This window comes from Hippocampus bargibanti, linkage group LG10, assembly GCF_051943395.1.
Source record: "Hippocampus bargibanti isolate YZ-2025 linkage group LG10, ASM5194339v1, whole genome shotgun sequence".
Taxonomy (NCBI): Eukaryota; Metazoa; Chordata; class Actinopteri; order Syngnathiformes; family Syngnathidae; genus Hippocampus; species Hippocampus bargibanti.
The window spans coordinates 12,944,426-12,966,799 of NC_142743.1; the positions used below are offsets into that span (position 1 = coordinate 12,944,426).

Genomic DNA, 22,374 nt, shown 5'->3' on the forward strand with positions numbered 1-22,374 from the left:
ATTATTATTATTATTATTATTATTATTATATGTTGCCGTTGCTATCATTGGAGCGCTTTGTCAAGCGGACCAGTTCTGTCGTGGGCTGCTCGCTGGACTCTCTAGAGGAGGTGGGCAACAGACGGACGCTAGCTAAACTAAAAGCTATGACGGAGAGCCCCTCCCACCCCCTCCTGCCCATCCTGACAGCTCTGGGTAGCTCCTTTAGCCAGAGACTATTACACCCGCGCTGCAAGAAGGAGAGGTACCGCCGCTCGTTCCTACCGACTGCTGTCAGGCTTCACAATTCCCAATGATCACATGTGAAAAAAAAAAACAAAAAAAAAAAACTGGACACTTGTAAATATGGGTTGTTGCAATATATCTAAATGCATTTCTTGATTCTGCACTATGTACAGTCTTGTTTATAGAACGGTTTTTGCACATCTACATTTGCACAGTATACAGTTGACATTTTTATTTTGTTATGCTTAGAATATCTTGTTTTCTATCCTTTCACTCCCACCCCAACCCCATCCCTCTTCAATTGCTGCTGTGGACTGCAAATTTCCCCATTGCGGGACGAATAAAGGTATTCTGATTCTGATTCTGATTGTTAGCATCGCTCCTTATTCCAATAAATATAGGTCCACTGCAAGTTTATTTCCCCAGCCCGTGCTAATATCAGCACCCCAGGGGGAGTCAAAAGGAGAGCTCTTGTTTCCCCATTCAGCAACTGTGAGAAAAAGACGTCTGGGAGCGATTGCGAGCACACCGTGACCCGTTGTGACCGAGCGAGGCCCGAAGGCTTCCTGATCTCCGTTCGCAGAGGATGTGGGAATTTGAGACGCGTAACTCGATTGTCACATGTGTTGCCAAAAAAACAAGATCAATGGGGAGCTTGAGATTTTGTCCTTTTCTCAGCTCAACGTGGCAGGAATGTGTTTGTTTTCTTTGTAAACATTGCCGTTATGGATCGTCTGCGCCAGAAACAAAAGTTTTGTCTTCTTTGAAATGCATTCTGGTAAGCGCCATATTGCCCTAATGTGAGGCATGATCCACAAGCAAAAAAAAAAAAAAAAAAAAAATTAAAAAAAAAAAAAAGGAATTCGGGACGGATGCCACATCCTTTAAGCTAAAACACCTCTCGGCTGTGATTAAACGCGACATATGTTTATCCACCCTAACCCTCGTGGCTTTACCCTGCTCGACTGTCCCTCGGAGGGACCCATTTGCTCGTGTGACTCGTGGCAAAGACTATGTTTTATTCATAAAAAGCCAAGAGGAGAAAGTCAAACATTCATGAACAAGCTGTCCTGAAACAAGCAGTTGGGTTGGGGAGTTTGCTACAAAGAATAAAAGTTCTGCCTTTTGTGAAGACACATCGAATGGAGGAAGAACCTCCAAAGTCGTACATTATTATTATTTTTGGGGGTGTGACATTTGTTATTAAACATGCAGGCAATTTGTTTTATTTATTTAGTCTATTTATACAATGGATGACTGATTTCTTGAATAGATTTTAAACTTTGCCTGCGAAAAAAAAAAAAAGATAATTGACTGAATGTGCGTCTGGAACATATTTAAATTGCCATTATCATATATGTTTTAGTTCGCATACTTTGGTTAAGATATGATGAAAAATCTCCGCGTAAAAGCATGCCAAGATGATCTGGGTTAGAAAGATGATGAAAGATTCGCATTGTCACACACGTGATATTAATTGATTAATGATGATTAACGAACATTGCCATCTGCTGGAAAGCGTGCATCGTCAGCAAACTTTTTCAACCCCTCCCACTCCCGTTTGAAAACTTTCTTCATTGATTGGTCAACGCAAACAATGCCCACCAATCACCATCGGGGTCAAACACGGAAGCAGGAAGTAGCCAAACGAAGCAAAGAAGTAAACTTTGAGCCTTACCACCAAAGAAAACCCAGTTGAGCTCTTTCGGGATTTGAGGAAAGATCGACAAACTGTCCTGCTATTAGAATAACATTTAAATTAAGATATTGAGTTTAGGGGGTTTTGGAAAGCCGCTTAATTACGGCCAGGTACGTTGTTGACATGGCAAAACGACTGGCGAGCTAACATTAGCGTAGCCACTCGGCTCAGGGAAATTCAAGTCACATGAGCTGACAATAACGACGAGTTTTACTTACTTGCATCACAAAGTAGTCTTCCAACGTTTTGTTCTCCCCGAAAAAATTGAGTTCGGGTTTGCAATATTTAAAAGAAAAACAGCCTTGCGTCTTCATGTCACAATGCCCTTTTCGTGTGGGAATTGGAGAAGATGGATTCGGCCTTTGGTTGTCTTGTTGTATATTTTACTCCTGCTCGTGGTCCTTCCGCTGTGCATTTGGGAACTTCAGAAGTCGGAGGTGAGTGGAACGCCATGACCTGAGCAACGCGTTGCATTATGGGGCACGTCATACTTTTCGAAAATGATACATATTTTATAAGAATGAACTTTTGTTTTGCGTCACAATAATACAAAATATTTGTGATTGGCATTCAACATGATGATGTTTCCACATACTTATACAAAGCTTGAAGGGACTTAAAATAAACCTTGGCACAAGAGCCGCCATCTTGGTCAGGTATTTTCAAAATCACCGTGTAAAAGGTATTTTATAATGTCGCTTGTCACCTGGTTATTTTGGGATATTTTTTAACGATACCGTATTGTGTTTTTTTATATTTTTGTTTATAAATATTGGCTGTTTAAAAAACAGCATTTTAGTATAGTTTTGGAGAAAGAAAAAAACCTTACACAAAATGGCTTTCTTTACCAACAATATTGTACCCAACAGTAAACTGACAGCCATATATCGTTATGTTTGTTTCTTTTTTCTTTTTTTTAATTATTTAATTATTATTCTCATGGTAGGTTGGCACTCATAACAAAGCCTGGTTCATAGCTGGGATCTTCGTCTTCATGACCATCCCCATATCATTATGGGGCATCCTGCAGCATCTGGTTCACTACACTCAACCTGAGCTTCAGAAACCGATCATCAGGTAAAGAAGCGTTTAGACCCTGTGCTGGAAAAAAACGTTTTTTATGATATTTTTTTTTTTTTTAATTTTATTTCCCTCATTCTAGAATATTGTGGATGGTGCCAATATACAGCTTGGATAGTGTGAGTTATCTTCAGCATCATAAAAGCTACTATTGCAGTAGCCGCTATGCCTAATAGGGTGAAACATCATTTCCCACACAAATATACAATTTGATTGACATTTCCTATCCACCCCCATTTGCAGTGGCTTGCCCTGAAATATCCCCACATCGCCATTTACGTGGACACGTGCCGCGAATGCTACGAGGCCTACGTCATCTACAATTTCATGACCTTCCTGCTCAACTACCTAGAGAACCAGTACCCGAGTTTGGTCATGATGCTGGAGGTTCAGGAGCAACAGAAGCACCTCCCTCCCCTTTGTTGCTGCCCACCTTGGCCCATGGGAGAGTGAGTTCCCTTAGTATCCGCAGAAAAATATTTCTTTTATTGTTGATGTTTCCTTTCCTCCAAAGGGTTTTACTCTTGAGGTGCAAACTGGGAGTCCTGCAGTACACAGTGGTTCGACCCGTCACAACGATTATCGCTCTGTAGGTCAAACGTCATTCGTATTTGAAGATAATCGCTAGCTAGCTAGTTCGTTCGTTTTAACGCGTCTTCTCGCGCAGCATCTGTCAACTGTGCAAAGTGTACGACGAAGGCAACTTCAGCTCCAACAACGCTTGGACCTACCTGGTGATCGTCAACAATATGTCACAACTGGTACGCCGTCTTTCGTATCGCCGATGTCGACTAGTTTGCATGCATGTGCGTAATGATCACATTTTGTGTCCGTCCAGTTTGCCATGTACTGCCTGGTGCTGTTCTACAGGGCTTTGCGAGACGAGCTGGGTCCCATCAAACCGGTGGGCAAATTCCTGTGCGTTAAAATGGTGGTGTTTGTCTCCTTTTGGTAAATATCGTCAAAGATTTTCCAAACACACGAACGACATTTCAGGATTTTTATTTAAGATTGGTAGCGACTTTATTTTTTGTGCTATTTTTCTCCCTAGGCAGGCTGTGCTTATCGCCTTGCTGGTGAAGGTGGGCGTCATCTCGGAGAAACACACGTGGGATTGGCAAAGTGTGGAGGCCGTTGCCACCGGACTACAGGTGAACAAATCAAGCGCAAACATTCATGCCTATTATTGTTGTTAGATTAAATTGGATTAAAGGACAACCGACACCATTTTTTTGTTTCCTAACTGACATCAGAAAAACGTTTTATAGCATCTAAAATATCCAAAACACACAGGCTGATATTTTTAGTCAAATGCAAAACAAAATGACATCGGAAATGGCGAGTTTCAGAAGGTCACGCCCCCTTGTTCCTGACGTCACGCCAGGATGCTCCAGACACAAAACAACAGCTTCAGCGAATTCAGATTCGGAGAAGATGCTTTCTTGTTACTCATCCAGTTATGAATATGATTCAAATAGTTCTGAAGAGGATAGCATAAATGTTTGCAATTAATTAAAGAAGTCCTTCCGTCTCATTTTGAGACGTCTGGACTGCAATTTAGCCTCCCAGAAAATGCACAAGATGGCGCCCAAGCTCTGTTGCAAATGGCCTGATTTGTCCGCTGGGAATTTGTGTAAATTTACACCTTCTTTATTCGTGTTACCGCAATTGGCTGCGACACACAACGATTCAGCATCACGTTATGTATGTAGTTTTCCTTCTAATTTCGCAATCAACACTGTGTTTTCAGACGAAAAAAAGTACCCAAAATGCATTGTGTGTCGCTTTGTCGACGATACCTACCGTGGCATCACGGTAGGCACACCGGCTTCACAGTGCAGAGGTCGCCGGTTCGTGTCCCGGTCCGGCCTCCCTGTGTGGAGTTTGCATGTTCTCCCCGGGCGCGCGTGGGTCTTCTCCGGGTCCTCCGGTTTCCTCGCATACTCCAAAAACACGCATGGCAGGCAGATTGACCACTCCAAATTGTCCCTAGGTGTGAGTCTGTTGTACGTCTTTGTGTGCCCTGCGATTGATCTGCGGCATGCAGCAAAAATAATCCTCAATGTGTTGGCGAGTTAGTTTGTTCAATTTTTATCCAGGACTTTGTGATCTGCGTGGAGATGTTCCTGGCAGCTATCGCTCATCATGTGAGCTTCACGTACAAGCCTTACATCCAGGAAGCCGAGGAGGGCTCCTGCTTCGACTCCTTCATGGCCATGTGGGACGTCTCCGACGTCAGAGCTGACATTTCGGAACAAGTTCGCAATGTCGGTGGGTAGCAATAGTTCAATTCAAATTAATTTTTTTGGGGGGAGGACGGGAGGACGTATTTTGAATCGGTATTCAAAATTCAACAATTGAAAGTTGTCTCACAAGTTGCGCAATACCCCTCCCGTCCTCCCCCCCAAAAATTAATTATTTTAATTAATTTAATTAAAAAAGGTCACAAATCATGAAACAAATTTGATTCTTAACTGCCAGACAATGTGCAAAAATGCATCCACTCCAGTGCCAGGGTTTTTGTCATTTTCACTCAAATTGCAGGACCCATAGAATATTGAGTTTTCGGACTACATAAACATTCAATTGATCGTAAGAAACCTGAGAGTTAATTCCTATGTTATATGGGTCTGGAGTTATCTGAGCTTAAAACGGGGGCAACTGCACAAATACAATACTTACATATTGATTAATATAGCATTTTAACAACAGCTGAAGCTGGAACAAAGCGCTAACATGGACAAAAGGCAAATGCTGCCCCCTTGTGGAAGTTAAAAAACGTAGCCAGAGGCCATGGCCAGCGCTTTATCGGCACCCAGCATAAAAACAAAACTTGAAAACATTTGGGAATGGCGCTCCACGTTATGCTTTTTAATTCCCAAATGTATTCGGGAATGGCAGCGAATGAGTTAATGATTTTCTTTCCCGTCTTATTTGACAGGTCGAACGGTGATGGGTCGCCCGCGGAAGCCATACTTTGGCGAAGCGCAGAGCTCTGGCGAGCGCTCCGGCCTTCTCTCGTCGTCAGCTTCGCAGGACTGTATCGGCGAAGCGGCGTCCGATCCGCTGTCGCCCGGCGGACGCTACCAGGGCATGGGACGGACGCCGCACTCCCTGTCGGCCCCCGCCGGCCTCGGCCATGGACAAGAAGCCAGAAATGACGCAAGCAATAACGATGATGATGATGACGACAACGGGGGCGGTGACGGAGTCGCCAAAGAGGCAACCCAAGCGGATCTGATTGTCGTCACGTAGTGGACTAATCGTTCATGAATGGGCAGGCCCCCCAGTGACTTTGCTAACGTTGGAAAGTGGTTTATAACATGACAGCCGCAAGAACGTTTTGTGTGGAAATGACACTTTATGTGGGAATCGCACAATTGACTCGCACGTCTCATTCATTGACTCTAAAGTCACAATTTAAAGCAATCACGCTTTTGCCAGTCAACCTTGTTTGTTACTTATTTGAAGGGATACGGACATCCGGGGTCAATTTGCTCATGTACCAAGTCGTGCCATTTAAGAGGAGTCATTTAGGGCCACATTGAAAAGTCCTAATTACAATAATGAAGAAAGGTGTCCATTTTTATCAAAAGAACAACTAATTTTGTTCCAATATTATGACTTAGAATGTTTATTTACGATATTCACAGTTTGCGATTTACATCACCGCTTTCGTGGGATCTAAAATCAAACCGGGCTTTTTATCACATACCAACCGATACGATTCACTCATTTACTGCCAGACAATGTGCCAAAATAATAATCCATTTTATTTCTAAGCGCCTTTCAAAACTCTCAAGGACACTTTACAGTCACAGGATATTTTTTTTTTTCCTGCGGGTGAAAATGTTTTTGTCATTTTCACTCAAATTGCAAGATTGACAGAATATTGAGTTTTAGGACGAACTAAACATCCAATACAGCGTAAGAAACCTTAGACTCTCTTCTTTTTTCAGGAAAAAAAAGAGTTAATTCCTAAATTATATGGGTCTGGAGTTATCTTAGCTTGAAATTGGGGCAGGTGTACAAAATACAATACATGTTGATTTATATTGGACTTTAACAACTGAAGCTGTAACAAAGCGCTAACATGGACAATAATAATAATTAAAATAATAAGAATAATGACATGTACAATTCCCTCGTGGGAAGGAAAAACATTGCCAGAGGTCTGACTGGAGCTTGATCCGCACCCCTGCACAAGAAAAAACAAACCCCGAACATATTCGGGAATGGCGCTTCACGTCACACTTCAATTCCCGATTAAATTTGGGAATGACACGAATGAGTTGAAAATGGTGATGGATTATCGCAATCAAGTGATGGACGAGCAAACCCACCAAATTTTGGAGGATTTGGAGTTAAAAAAATTACAAGGTGAGTAGATCTTTGTATTTTAGTCATTGCCATTAAATTAGTGATACCTTGGCTTACGAACTTAATTGGTTCCCAGAGTGTGTAAGGCAAAAAGTGTGTATCCCAAAAAAATAATTTCCCATAGGAAACCATTAAAATGAGAATAATCCGTTCCCAGTTCCCCATAAAACAATTTTCTACTTTCTAATTTTCCACGCCTTAAAACTACACACAATTTACCTTATTTTATGTATAATGTGCTATGGTATTATAATTAAAGAAATAAACTGTACAGTATAATAAAGTCGGTTTATTTACCTTTGTGATGGTCGATGGCTTGATGGAATGGAGTGGCCGGTTTGATGAGGAACGTAGCCTTCTTTCTTTCTAATTTTACCTTGATCCTCATCAATTGTGTTCTGTTTAGCTGGGTTGATAGCTTTTTGCATCAAGTGTACAGATGGCTTGTGTGGGTTATTTGTGGAGCCTGATTGATGGAATATTTTAACCTTCCAGTCAACACTCTGCTTTTGAACTATCAACAAGTTGATATTGAAACAAGTACAAATTTCACTGTTTTCTATCCATTTTCTCACCATTTCACTTTTGTTTTTTTCACTTTTGTTTGTTTCAAGCTCTGTCGTCTCCTTTTCATGTGTCTGTGTGTTTTCTCTCTCTCTCTGTCTGTCGTCTGCCTGTCTTTAATGTTCTCACTGCTGCGTTCTTGACCAATTGCGTGGCTTTAACTGAAGACGCCATTTTGTTTTTGGGAGAACGGCCTCACTCTCTGTCTGTAATCCCCACCGCGTCACTGTATTCTTAACCAATAACGTGGCTTTAACCGAATACTGAGGGCGGGGAATAGAGGACAAAAACAGTTGGCCACCATTTTCTTGTTAGGAGAACGGACTCGTTTGCAAACGACACATCACTCATAATGGCAGCTCCGTGTGTATCCCGAAAAATAGTTTGTATGCCAAGGTAAAATCTTCATAAATGAAACATTTGTAAACAGAAAAGTTCGTGAGCCAAGGGGTTCGTAAATGGAGGTATCATTGTACTTCCATGTTTGATGGATAAGTGTTTAAAAAAAGCAATTAGCATCATTAGCAACTTTCACCATCTCTTCTTAATGGACCAGCCAGTGACAAATAAAAGCCTTGCATCCTGATTTTTTTTGTAAGTGTAAAATGAATTTATGCTCCGTTTTCAGTCCACTTCAAGTCGGCAATCCTTCACTCTGGCCGTAAATCGTGGGCAAAAAAAATGGGGTGCTCTTTTCAATGTGGCCCTTCATTCTCACGCCTTTCACTGTGTTATTTTTTTCCTCCCAATATTGCCTGGCAACCAATTCAGCGTGTCCCCCGCCTCGTGCCCGAAGACAGCTGAGATAGGCCCCAGCACCCCCTGCGACCCTAATGAGGAATAAGCGGAACGGAAAATGGATCGATGGATGGATGGATAACCAACAATAAAACAGAACAAATGTTGTTTGTCCATAAAAATACGACCTTCCAGTTGCAACATTACTCATCTCTCCGCACCTCAATGGAGATGCTGCTGTTCCGGAGCTTGACCGTGAGCCGGACAGTCTCTCCGGCCACGACCTCGAGGGGGCGTTGCAGGACCACGGCAGCCTGCTTCCAGTGGGAGTTCGGGCCCAGTGTACTGACATGAGTGTCCTCATCCAGGTGGATGTCATACCAGAAGGGCACCGCAGTGATTCTGCCTAATGACGTCGATCGGATCTAAGTGGAACAGTCGTGGAGCTGACATTTTGGTCAAGAAAACGAATTTTGACTGGACTTTATCCAAGTTGCAAGTACAGTGATACCTTGGCTTAAAAACTTAATTGGTTCCCAGACAGAGTGTGTAAGGCAAAAAATGTGTATCCCCAAAATTTATTTCCCATAGGAAACCATTAAAATGAGAATAATCCGTTCCCAGATCCCCATAAAAGATAATTTTCTACTTTCTAATTTTCTAAGCCTTAAAACTACACAAAATATACCTTATTTTACGCATAATAAATGTGCTATAGTATTATGATTAAAGAAACAAACTGTACTGTATAATAAAGTCGTTTTATTTACCTTTGTGATGGTCGTTAATGGCTTGATGGAATGGAGTGACCGGTTTCATCCACATTAAACACTTAATGAGGAACGTAACCTTCTTCTTTCACCATCTTGAGGAATGATCCCTTGGAGGTGCTTTCTCTGCGATTATTTTACCATTTTCCTCATCAATTGTGTTCTGTTTAGCTGGGTTGATAGCTTTTTGCATCAAGTGTACAGATGGCTTGTGCGGGTTGTTTGTGGAGCCTGATTGACGGGATATTTTAACCTTGCAGTCTACTCTCTGCCTGTGAACTATCAAAGTTGAAACTATCTCACGGTCGTATGCCTCTCTTTAATGTTTAAAACCTCCTGTCACTGCTGCGTTCTTGACCAATCACGTGGCTTTAACCGAAGACGGGGCGGGGAATAGAGGACAAAAACACCCGGCTGCCATTTTGTTGTTAGAAGAACGGTCTCGTTCGCAAATGACACATCACTCATTGAGGCAGGTCCGTGTACGAAAAGAAGTTCTTATGCCAAGGTAAAATTTTCATAAATTTAACGTTCGTAAACCGAAAAGTTCGAAAACCGAAAAGTTCGTCAACCAAGGGGTTCGTAAACCAAGGTATCACTGTATAATTTTGTGACACACTATTGGTCGATTATCATTCTGATAGCTTTTCAACTAGTTTCTGTCTTTCTGGATGGACAACAACCCACCTTGACCTCCCTCTCGTCATAGTTAGCGTTAGCGTCCATGAGGTCCAGAACAAACAGCTCAGTCGGTTCGCTGAGGTGTCGACACGCCAATGTGGAAAGATCCAGGAAAACGTGGACCGGAACCTGCAACACAAAGCATCATTGATTGAGACAGTTTACGATCACCTTGAACAAGGCTTATGAAAATTGTAAACAAGGTTTTTGGAGATGCTATCCATCTTTCAAATGGATTTATTTATTTTTTATCTGTTGATTTATTTAGTTATTTATTTGTTTATTTATTCATGTATGTGCTTATTTATCGAGTGCTTTATTAGTGTAGTTATCTAGTCACTTATTAATGTATTTATTTAGTAATTAAAGTATTCATTTTTTACTTTTAACCTTTAATTCATTCACTGCCATTCCATGAATTTATTCGGGAATTGAAAATATGACAGAGCGCCATTCCTGAATTTGATCGGGTTTTGTTCTTTCACGCTTGGGTGCCGATAAAGCGCTGGCTGTGGCCTCTGGCAATGTTTTTTTCTTTACCACAAGGGGCAGAATTTCCCCCTTTCCCATGTTACTGCTTTGTTCTAGCTTCAGCTGTTGTTATAGCACTACATAAACCAAAATGTATGTATTGCATTGTATTTTGGACAGCCTGGCCCATTATAAGCTAAGATAACTCCAGACCCATATCATTTAGGAATTAACTCTTTTTTTCTGTTGAAAGAAGAAAGTTTAAGGTGTCTTACACTGCATCGATAGTTTATGTCGTCCCAAAACTCAATATTCTGTGGGTCCTGGAATGTAAGTAACAATGACCAAAACCCTGACACTGGAGTGGACATTTTTTTTGCACATCGTTTGGCAGTGAATAAGTTACGAAACATATTGTAAGCAGGCAGGCAGTAATGACAGTCATGTGGTATTTATCCTCTACGTAGAACAACCAATATGGCCACACCAGGTTTTGCCTAGAGGAGCTTGAATAGGAAAATAAATCTTCAGCTTGTGTGACACACACACACACACACACACACACACACACACACACACACACACACACACACACACACACACACACACACACACACACACACACACACACACACAGTAAAGTCTCGTTATATCGATATTCTCGGGAGTCGGAAAAAATATCGATATATCCGATCCTGCGGCATGTACATTTTCTCCTTGCGTTCATAGAAATAGTATTAATAAGCAGTACTATCGATACGAAACGAGAAACGAGACTTTACACTCTCTCTCTCTCTCTCTCTCTCTCTCTCTCTCTCTCTCTCTCTATATATATATATATATATATATATATATATATATATATATATATATATATATATATATATATATATATATATATAAATTGACAGGATTATTTGGGGTGTTTCATGGCGACGTACAGTGAACTGATTGATGAAGGGTGCGATGTTAAAGCCGAGTGTGGCCTCACAGCCCTGGACGGCGCTCTCCAGCAATAGAGTGTCCGACTCCACCAGCACGCCAAACATTTTCAATTTATGTGGGAAGACGCGACCGCCGCACTCCAGTAGACATCTTCGAAAATGCAAAATAGGAACGTTATAGATTGTAAAATCAGGAAATGTTGACTCATCAGTGTAATTGTCGCGCTTCACCTCGCCAAGGACGCCTTCTCCATCAACTTCTGTCTGACGAGACCGCACGTCTCCACGCAGTCCAGGAAGATGGCGCTCCACAGTTTCTCGCCTGACGGCCTCTGTAACGCACCCTGCTCGTCCTCGCCGTGGTTAAGCCAAAACTCCAAGCTGCCCTGCGGAACGCCGTTGGCGCGCGCTAGGCGTTCCAGCACTTCCTGTTGTTTGCTCTTTTCCACCGAACTATAGGCCTTCACTCCGCCGTGGCTAGCAGCGATGAGGGACAGCATGGAAAAGCCCTCCGACACATCCAGAACGTACAAAGGGTCCGCCGTGAAGGGTTCCTAAACCAATGAGATCAAGACATTTCTTGGATGTAAGCGCCTGGAAATGCACGCAACCAAATTCCATACGACTGCATACTTGACAATCTTGCAAAGGAACATCGGAATGGTCCTGCGGATGTTGCGATTGCGCCTTCAACCGGCTGATGAGTTTGGACAGGGCGGCGGCAAAGCTCCGGTGGTAGTCGGAATTGTTCAACAGCGCCATTTCCGAACACTCCAACATGCAAACGTCTTGCCGCGTTTGGAGCGATGCCAGGGCACTGCACAGCTCCGCTTCCGCGTTGGGGACCGAGTCGCCGGAATCGGGAGAGTCGGAACACATCCCGAGACGGATTTCCTGATCAGCTCGCAGCACTGACACGCTGCACAGCCTGAGGTAGGCGTCCCGGCAGGATACTTCCACGATCAGCTCGTCACCGCCTTTTAGGAGAAAACCTGCCGGGAACAATAACATTGAAATTCATGAAACAAAATGCATGTCACTGTAACGCAGGCGTAACAAAGTGAAACCTTGGTTTTCGAACGTCTTGGTTCTCGTCCAATTCGGTTTTCTACTAAAAACGTCGAGGTTTTTATACAACCGAAATGCAGTTCTATGCAAACTGAGCGCATCGGAATGCACCACTTGACTACCCTCCGCTTCCTTATACATCCTGGTTCTTTGCCTTCCTCATTGTGCCCGACGCATTAGTATTGTTTTGTTTTTTGTTTTGACAAAAAAGTAGACGCGTTTGGCTGAGATCTCCGCATATCGGACGTCGTCCTCGTGTAGCGTTGCATTGTGAGCAGACGTTTTAGTATTGTTCGAGCAAGATTTTTTTAAAAAGCAGACGTGTTTAACGAGAACATCGTAATATGGGACTCCATCGTGTATCACCCCCTAATCACGGCTCCAAAGAAGGCAATTGTAAGTGGTAAGCGTGGTGAAGAGAAGAGTTTATCCAGTTTATGCTGTGAAATAATTAAAAGGTAATTAAAAGGTAAAATAATTAAAAATACAGTAAAGTCTCGTTATATCGATATTCAAGGGAGTCCGAAAAAATATCGATATAACCGGGACTATCGATATATCCGATCCCGTTTGCATGTAATTTTCTCCGTGCGTGCATAGAAATAGTATCGATATATCCGATATCGATATAACGAGACTTTACTGTAATTACAAGTTAAAACACTAATTACAGAATGCCAAACGGCCAGATGATTTAAAAAAAAAAGGATCATTTTTGAGAGGGTACAGGGATGGTTATGGGTCTCAGCAATAAAGCTGTTGTTGATTAAAGGACAACCGACACAGAAAAAATACTTATAGCATCTAAAATACCCAAAAAACGCAGGCTTAGTCAAATGCAAAACACCAATAAAAATGAGTTAAAGTGTCCCTCAACTACTTCAAAAAGACCTCAGATAGTTTCAGTTTCAGAAGGTCCCGCCCCCTTGTTCGTGACGTCACGCCAGGACGTCTTGCCTTGCTCCAGAATCAAAGCAATGGCTTCAGATTCGGAGAAGAGGCTTTCTTGTTACTCATCCAGTTATGAATATGATTCAAATAGTTCTGAAGAGGAAAGCATAAATGTTTTCAATCGATTAAAGAAGTCCTTCCGTATCATTTTGAGCCATCAGGACTCCAATGTAGCGTCCCGGAAAATGCACAAGATGGCGCCCAAACTCCGTTCAAAATGGGGTGATTTGTCTGCTGAGAATTTGTGTCAACTAGTATCAAATAGTAGTCTTGGTGCAACATACAACGATTCACCATCGTGTTATTTATGTTTTCCTTCTAATTTCGCCATCAACACAAAGTTTTCAGACCAATTCAACAAAGTACCCAAAATGCATTGTGTGTCGCTTTCTCGGTCAGGAGCGTTCCAGACGTGACGTCACGTCAGGCATCGTCATCAACTCGAAAACAAGACTTCCTGAATATTCAGCGCGAGTCTAAAAACGTAAAATATAGCTATATGCCGTGGAATCTTTGTAAAATACGCTCAGTAGGAGTCATTTGAAGTGATTTTACAAATTTTGGACAAAACTTGTCCGGAGACGTCGGTTTTCCTTTAAGGCAAGATGATGACTGAATTTGAAATGAAGTGGAATCAAATATCAGGACAAGGAGAGCAATGAGATTCGAAAAAGGACAGGGGGCGGGGTAAGGTGTGGTGCGGGATTCCTTCGGGAATAACATCTGTTCACGTCTGCATGTCAAGATGAGAGCCATATGCATATTTCACGATCGCTAAAGAGCGTCACAAATAACAGCGGACGTGAAGACGCAGATGGAGTTGACGGACGGGAATGTTGATGGATTCCCTTGACGACGGTGACTGTCTAGTCAAGCCGCTGTCTGGAGGATAATGAGGTGCGCGTCTGATTTCATTAGTGTCGTGACCACATTCTGTTCGCCATTGTCTTCTGATTCCAGGTGGAAATGTAGATGAAAAGATATATGTCATCAATGTACAAACACTCACCAACTTACAAACACAAATAACGGTACATACGAACATTTTTGCGGGTAGAGTTTGTCGAAAAAGGTCCTGACCAATCAGCGTCATTTAGTAAATACGTGCCAGCAGCTTCAGTAATGGCTTACTGAAAACCCAAGGATATATGTCGTCATACTAAAGTAGGTGTGAATTTATTTGACGACTGTTAGAGCGTCTGTGTTTTATACTTCCTCGTTCAGTGTTTCACTTAAAGGACAACCGACACCACCGGAAAGTTGTGTCCATAATTTGTAAAATCACTTCAAATGACTTATACTGAGCGTATTTTACAAAGATTCCAAGGCATATAGCTATATTTTACGTTTTAAGACTCGCACTGAATATTAAGGAAGTCTTGTTTTCGATTTGATGACGATGCCTGACGTGATGTCACGTCTGGTATTTTAGATGCTATAAAACGTTTTACTGATGTCAGTTAGGAAACAAAAAAAATGTGCCGGTTGTCCTTTAAACGTACATTCCATACAAAATATAGCACTGAAGCAATTTACGAACAAATTCATCTTACGAACAACCGCTCGGTACCTATCTCGTTCGTAAAGTGGTATTAGGGCTTACCGATCACGTTTTTTTCTGGCTGATGCCAATTCAGAATTTTAGCAAAATCAAATTATGACAATCGACTAATGAATAAAATACTTTTTTTATGGATGCAGGAAATTAATCCCAAGGATGCCTTTGAGAAGGGCACCAAATCCCCGACTGATGTGAGACACTAATCTCAAGCCCCTTGGAGTTCTTTTTCCGTGACTCACAAATGGTCGTGATTTGGCACAGTGCAATGAATAAATTTTACCCTTGCTGGTGTGTTCGGGGTAGATGGCTTGCTCCCAGCAGGTGTCCTCATGGGGTCCCGTTGACAGGCTGCTCTCTTCGTCCAGGTGTAACTGGAACCACACCGCCAGAGCATCCAACTCGCCTTCACGCATCACTGGGAGGCGCAACCGCTGCACCGGCCTGGAGCTCAGACCTTCCAGCTCCTGCAAAGGATATAGAATATTCTCATGTTTAACTTCAATTTAGGGATTTCAAAATAAAAAGCGCTGGTCAGACCTCTGGCAATGTTTTTTTTCCTTCCACGAGGGGGCAGCATTTGCCTTTTGTCTATGTTAGGACTTTGTTACAACTTCAGCTGTTGTTAAAACGCTGTAGAAATCAATGTATGTATTGTATTTTGGACAACCTGCACCATTTCAAGCTCAGATAACTCCAGACCCATATCATTTAGGAATGACCTCCTTTTTTTCATGAAAGAAGACAGTCTCATGTTTGTTACGCTGAATTGAATGTTTGTGTAGTCCTAAAACTCAATATTCTGTGGGTCCAGTAATTTGAGTGCAAATGACAAAAACCCTGGCACATCGTCTGGCAGTGAATAGTGCAGGTGTGGATTCGCTGCTAATGTTATGTCATTGGGTAAAGATGACCCCTTATTTTTTTGTACATGTTTATTTGTTTACAACCCCCGTTTTTTGAGGATAAAGAAGCCTGGAAAATGGATGGATAGCCTGGGAGGTATTCACAGTGCAATACAGCCACCTAGTGGTAATTAAAGGTAGTGAATGAATTATAAATTACGCTTACAGAAGAATTTGCTTGTGAAAACCTCATCATTAAGTTAATACAATCCAATTTATTTATACGTATTGCTTCTACCCAGCTGATAAAGTAAGCTAGGTCTGCCGCTAGTTTTCCAAACAAAAATTCTATTGTCCCAAAAAGTCAATCAATATGTATTGTATTTAGTTTTTGTTTCTTTTAATGTTGAGATTTAGTAGTGAAAAAAAACAGGGGCTCGCCTGCACGTCGTTGAAGTTGATGTGGAGGACGGTGAAGGGCTCGGTGAGGGCGGTGTAGCCTCCTGGCAGCCTGCTGAGTCTCTCTGTGGTGTACGGCTCCATGGAGTCATCCGGTTCAGTGCTGCAGCTCACCGGACTGCGCAGCTGCTCGGCCGCCGCCAATGACAGACCACCCACGTCCGATACGCAAAGCCTGAACAAATAACAAACCGAAAAAAAAATTAAAAATTGTGTTTGTTGCCTTTTGCAGATTTTTTGCATCCATGTATTTATTGCGCTGGTCTGACCTCTGGCAATGGTTTTCCCTTCCATGAGGGGGCAGCATTTGCCTTTTGTCCATTTTACAGCTTCAGCTGTTAAAGCGCGATATAAAATATGTATTGTATTTTGTACAGCCGCCCCCATTTCAAGCTCATATAACGCCAGACCCATATAACTTAGGAATTAACATTTTTTCTGATGAAAGAAGACAGTCTAAGGTTTCTTGAACTGAATTGAATGTTTATATAGTCCTAAAACTTAATATTTTATGGCTCCCTCAATTTGAGTGATAATGACAAAAACCCTGGCACTGGCGTGGACACATCATCGGGCAGTGAAAGAGTTAAACTGCCCAAAAGTGGACATTATAGGTTTTTTTTGTAAAATAGTCGAAAGAAATCGCAGTTGCAATCAAACCAAATCACAAACTCATTTCAGAGGTTCATCTCCAGTTTGTTTACTTATTATGCCGACGGATCTCCAGGCACTCCACAGCCATGGCGAAGACAGCGGCTCTGGCGGGGATGACCCTACCAGTCACAGAAGCGGGCCTGGATGACGTCTCCTCACTCTGTATGAAGACACAACACAAACGACGATGATACGGCAACACAAGATGGCAGTTCAAGTCACAACAGGTGTGCGGCATTGACGTACGCGCCGTCATTTTTTTTTGTTGTTTTCAAATTATTGGTTCATGACTGACTTTGTCGTTACCTGCGGCGGCAGGAGTAGGTGATGCCAGGCATGGATGAGACTCTCAATGATACCTTCACCGAATAAGCCGGCGTCTACCGTTTCCGTCACCACCAGCGAGACCCTGGCAGGTGAATCAAAATAATAAATAAAAGGGGGCGAGTTAGGAAGTGGGTCAGTTGAAGAGATTTTTGTTTCTTCTTATGCTATACCTCGAGATACATTCCTGCAATTGGATAACGCGCACTTCACTTTGCATCTGATGGGTCAAAGTCAGAAAAAAAATGCATACAACGCATATTTACTCATTCATTTCCAGACGATGTGCAAAAATGTGTTCACTCCAGTGCCAGGGTTTTTGTCATTTACACTAAAATTGCAGGACCCCAAAAGACTGAGTTTTTGGACCCCATAAACATTCAATAAGGGGTTAGAAAACTTCTTTTGTTGGAAAAAAATGAGTTAATTCCTAAATATTATGTGGGTCTGGAGTTATCTGAGCTTGAAATGGGGGTGGCTGTCCAAAATACAATATAATACATTTATATTGATTTATGTCGCACGTTAAGAACAGCTGAAGCTGTAACAAAGCGCTATCATCGACAAAAGGCAGATGCTGCCCCCTCGTGTAAGGTATAAAACATTGCCAGAGGTCTGACTAGCTCTTTATCGGCAACCAAAACCCTAACAAATTCGGGAATGGCGCTCCACGTCACACTTTTCTGAATAAATTCGGGAATGGTAGCGAATGAGTTACAGTCAAAATTTATTGAAAAGCTTTGCAATATGGACATTGCACATTGACTGATCGCAATTTTTTTTTAATTTATTTATTGTGAGGCTGGAATAAATTTGGCAATTTCACATACATACCAGTAGGTGGCAGTGATCATCTAATAAGGCTGGAATACGTTTTGCAATTTCACATACACACAAGTAGGTGACAGTGAGGTCATCTTATTGTCAGAGTGCCCGCGGGGATGACCAACACACAAATGATGACTCACCTGTTTTGACTCACAAATGATCACTCAACTGTGATGTCATTGAGCAAGCGGCAAAATCGCCGCGCAATGAAATGGATACAACCGCACAGTAACGACGCAAATATTTTTTGGAAATTCCCAAACTCAAATCCAATGCCATCCTCGCAAAAGAAACTTTCTATGCACCTGTGTGGGATATCCTTCGGCACTTCCATTTCCAAAGACTTCATGTGCAGGATCTTGATGCCTTGGTCCATCCCATTGGCCGCCACCACCTCGCAGGCCAGTTCGTACATCGTCTTGGAAAGCTCACAGGCGTAAACCTCGGCGGCCCCCGCCTTCTTAGCGCACATACTGACAATGGTGAAAATATTCACGATAAGGCATGACAATGTGGCACCCAATCACAAAACATACTCGATTATCCGCATCTCACCTCAGGATCCCAGTGCCAGTACCAATATCCAAAACAGTGGTGCAACCGCCGCTCACAGCCTTCTGGATGGCCTGCTGGTACTTGCGATTGCGTCCGTGGTCGTTGAGCATGAGGAAGTGCCAACGCTCCACTAGCCAGTTGGCTACACGGTAAAAGTTCTCCCTGGCTTCTGGGAAGTCTGGTTTTAATTTCAGGGCTTTGAAGAAATGGCCCGCCGCTTCATCACGGAAGCCCATTCTGAGTTTTTTTTTAAATAATTGACAAAGGAAATTAATAATTGTATTTAGCCATATTAAACGTTGGTCACGATAAACATTAAAATAATAAGTTTGAATAGTACATAGATTACTTTGCTTTCAATAGATAGATAGAGAACAAAAAGTAGCATCGTTGCTGGCTGAAGACGTGTGTTACAGGTTCAAGGAGATAAGCATGGATGGCGGTTAAGGGGGGCAGCTGGCCCTCACATACAAAGGATGTGCAAGGTGCTTTGCTGCTGTGAAATGTAAATTTCTCCACTGTGAGACTAATAAAGGCATATCCAATCCAATTCAAGGTGACCAATGCTGACTCGGCGGACGCAAATTGAGATCTCTCCGCCCCACCCTGCCTTGAGGTCAAAGGAACCAAATCAGAGGATGACACCACATATTGCACAGATCAGATAATGAGAGGGATCCAATGAAAAGTTGATTTCTTTGTTTGAGACAAATTTGAATATGCATGTAGAACCCTTAAAATATGGGCTCCTCAGTTTGGGTGTTGTTTCTCTCTTACTGATTTTGAGGTCACACAAATATTTTCTGTGTCAGGGAGCTGACACCCAGAATTCTGTTTTAGATCAAATTGTTTGGAATACATTCTCTGTGAGTAACTTGCCTGCTTTTTGGTTGTCTCTGTCACAACGAACGCACCAATTGTTAGGTTACAATGTCATCACAATAAGGTCATTATTTAATAATAATCCATTTCATTTACAAGCGCCTTTCAAAACTCTCAAGGTCACTTTACAGTCACAGGATCAGTTTTTCTGTGAGTGAACAGCGGCAGCCACACGCGCCAGCATTCACTCAACCCAAAAGTAACTCAAACACAGAGAAAGCTAGCTAATAGATAGCTAATCGCTAGATAGTTAGATAGCTAATCGCTAGGTCGTTAGGTAGCTAATCGCTGTCGTTAGGTAGCTAATCGCTATGTCGTTAGGTAGCTAATTGCTATGTCGTTAGGTAGCTAATCGCTAGGTAGTTAGGTAGCTAATCGCTAGGTAGGTAGGTCTCTACGTATATAATCGATAAATGCTAAAGGTAATTGTTAATGCAAATATTAGTGATATTTAACCTAACATTGACAAGATAATATTTCATATGATTTATGGGGCCCATGGAAACAAATCATGTGTCAACTGTGGCTAAAATCTGTGCCAAAATGTTACATTTTTATGTGTAACGGATCATAAACAATTATGATTATTTTTTGTTCCACTTTTTACAGTGTCTTCAACAATAATTTCAACTATTATCCTTGACTTTGGATTTTGAAACTGGCATGGCATAAATTTGTGGTGTATATGTCATAATACAATAAGAAAATTAAACATTTATTTAGTTTCACCGTTATGATGGACCAATGAGGGACGCTGGAGCTACAACCTTAATTATTTGGACACCTCTGAGTTACTGTCTGAGGACTTAAACATATCTGTTGTTGTTTTCTCGTGGAAAACTATGACTCATACCTGAAGAGGTGCTCGCCCATGCTGTTCAGAATGACCTCGTCTGCAGGGAAGAGCTCCAGTGCTTGCTCGTAACAGCCAAACAGGTCCTGAATGCGTCCCGCTGAGTCCAGCTCCTCAGCCCATTTAAAGAGTGTGAAGCGGAAGGACTCCTAGAATATAGGGAATTTTAGGTCAAGACACCCAATATTTTTTGTTTTTGACATTACCCTGGCAAAGTCCTTGAACTCAGGCGCTAGGTTGAGGACTAAAAGGTAGTGCACAAATGCGGGCCCATAGTCTTGGCTGAAGAGGCATTGCTGGGCACTTTCCAAGGAGCTGGCCAGCAGTTGGTTCCTAGCCGGGTCCTCTCGAGGACGCCTACGGGTTCTCCTGCCATTGTGCTTTGCGCTGGCATTAGGCATCCCCTAAAATTGTTACAGCACATTTCGGAACACAATCACATCCATACCCCATAAAATGGAAATGAAAATTGAATGTGTTGCTTGCATGCTTTTTGTCAATTTTCTTTTACGATTCTATTTTTCACACGTTGCTGTAAAACAAAGCATTTTTTGCTCAATGTATATTCCTCATTGTATGACCATTTCAATCTTGGTATGTTTTGCTCACAAACTTTTAATTTCAACCCAGCACATTTGTTGGTTTACTTCAGTGTTTCGCCATTTTTCTGTTAAATCTTGAACTGCTCTTTTTTCAGGCTACATTTTCAAATCACTGCTCAAGTGGTGCTGCTGTTTTGCTTATCATGGAATTTATTCATTAATCTTTGTATATGCGAAGAGTGTCACAGCGAGGGGCACATTTGATCTTGGACAGACCGACACTCCAATGAAATACACCAACATGATCTGAATCATGCGTCATGGACATGTATTAATTTTACAAAAATGCAACTCTCCGCACGTCACTGATGTTGACCCACCGTAAAAGAGTTTCGATCACAGCTAGGTAATCTCTGCAACGAGGTGCTTGTTGTCGTTTCAAGACCAAAAAGGAAACAGTACAAACGACGTTTTGGCTGACGTTTCGGGAACGCTTTTACGTCAAAATATGTCTTTCATGATAAGCCTCCGGAAGGTTCTTCTTCTCCCTGGGGGCATCTCGGATTCGGTTCCCAACAAGCAGAAAGAAACCACCAATACGTAAGGTTTCCCCCACTTCAATTCAAAAACACTGGCCGCGCTATAAAACGGAACTAAGGCACGATTGAGCTAATCGTTGTCCGTATGCTAAATTTACTCGGGTTTAAACACTTAAGAAAACCACGTTCCGCCTCAATACGTGGTCTCCGTCGTCTGAAACATTATTTTGCAAAGACATAAAACAATTCAAATACTAAAATTAGAAATAACCATGAAAATAACAGCGTTGATTCGTGTTTGACTTGAGATGTAGAACTATTTCATCGTATATCATTTTAGGCTTGTTCGTGGGCATTTGTTTGCACAATTCATTTTTATAAAGGGCGCCTCAGATTAGTTTGTTTTTACAATGTGCAACCCCAATATTCGTTTTTGTGATTATCCAAACGTATTTAAGAAGTATACGACTCTTCCCCTTTGTATGGCAAATACTGTCTTTTTGCGAACTTTAGTGCAATCTCTACAGGTAGGGAACGTCCACAGTTTAAATCAAACTGCCCGAGATATGTCAGAAAACCTCGGATGGGTAGATGGATGGATAGAAATGAATAAAAATAAATAATAAACAAATAAATAATGTGTGGGTCGAGGGTTAAACTGGGGGCAGATTTAGATGCCCTAATGCTCCTCGATAGCCCAAGAGAGTTCACTTTAATTCTCTTTCAGGACGTCACACTATCAGCCAACTCATAAAACACTAGGC

At 42.0% G+C, this 22,374-nt stretch overlaps 2 protein-coding genes across 3 annotated transcripts; one reads left to right on the plus strand and one right to left on the minus strand.

The window, feature by feature from the left end:
• The first annotated feature begins 1,859 nt into the window (after positions 1-1,859).
• On the plus strand, positions 1,860-6,259 carry tmem184c (transmembrane protein 184C). Its single transcript, XM_089006497.1, has 10 exons — positions 1,860-2,361; positions 2,871-3,001; positions 3,087-3,123; positions 3,248-3,453; positions 3,519-3,593; positions 3,672-3,765; positions 3,843-3,955; positions 4,056-4,155; positions 5,104-5,275; positions 5,946-6,259. The coding sequence occupies exons 1-10, from the start codon at positions 2,245-2,247 to the stop codon at positions 6,257-6,259; spliced, it is 1,359 nt and encodes a 452-aa protein (XP_088862623.1). The 5' UTR covers positions 1,860-2,244.
• A 758-nt stretch (positions 6,260-7,017) lies between these two features.
• prmt9 (protein arginine methyltransferase 9) lies at positions 7,018-21,735 on the minus strand. Of its 2 annotated transcripts, XM_089006495.1 has the most exons (14): positions 21,452-21,735; positions 20,736-20,933; positions 20,530-20,678; positions 18,795-19,031; positions 18,545-18,712; positions 17,394-17,496; positions 17,138-17,247; positions 16,416-16,608; positions 15,413-15,596; positions 12,186-12,544; positions 11,784-12,106; positions 11,550-11,703; positions 10,144-10,266; positions 7,018-9,111 (listed from the first exon to the last, which is right to left on the minus strand). In XM_089006495.1, exons 2-14 carry the CDS (start codon positions 20,928-20,930, stop codon positions 8,890-8,892), a joined length of 2,520 nt encoding a protein of 839 aa, XP_088862621.1. In that variant the 5' UTR covers positions 20,931-20,933; positions 21,452-21,735; the 3' UTR covers positions 7,018-8,889. The 2 variants fall into 2 exon arrangements, with proteins under 2 accessions (XP_088862621.1, XP_088862622.1); XM_089006496.1 differs by lacking the exon at positions 20,736-20,933 and having other exon boundaries at positions 8,890-9,111.
• Positions 21,736-22,374: the final 639 nt, after the last annotated feature.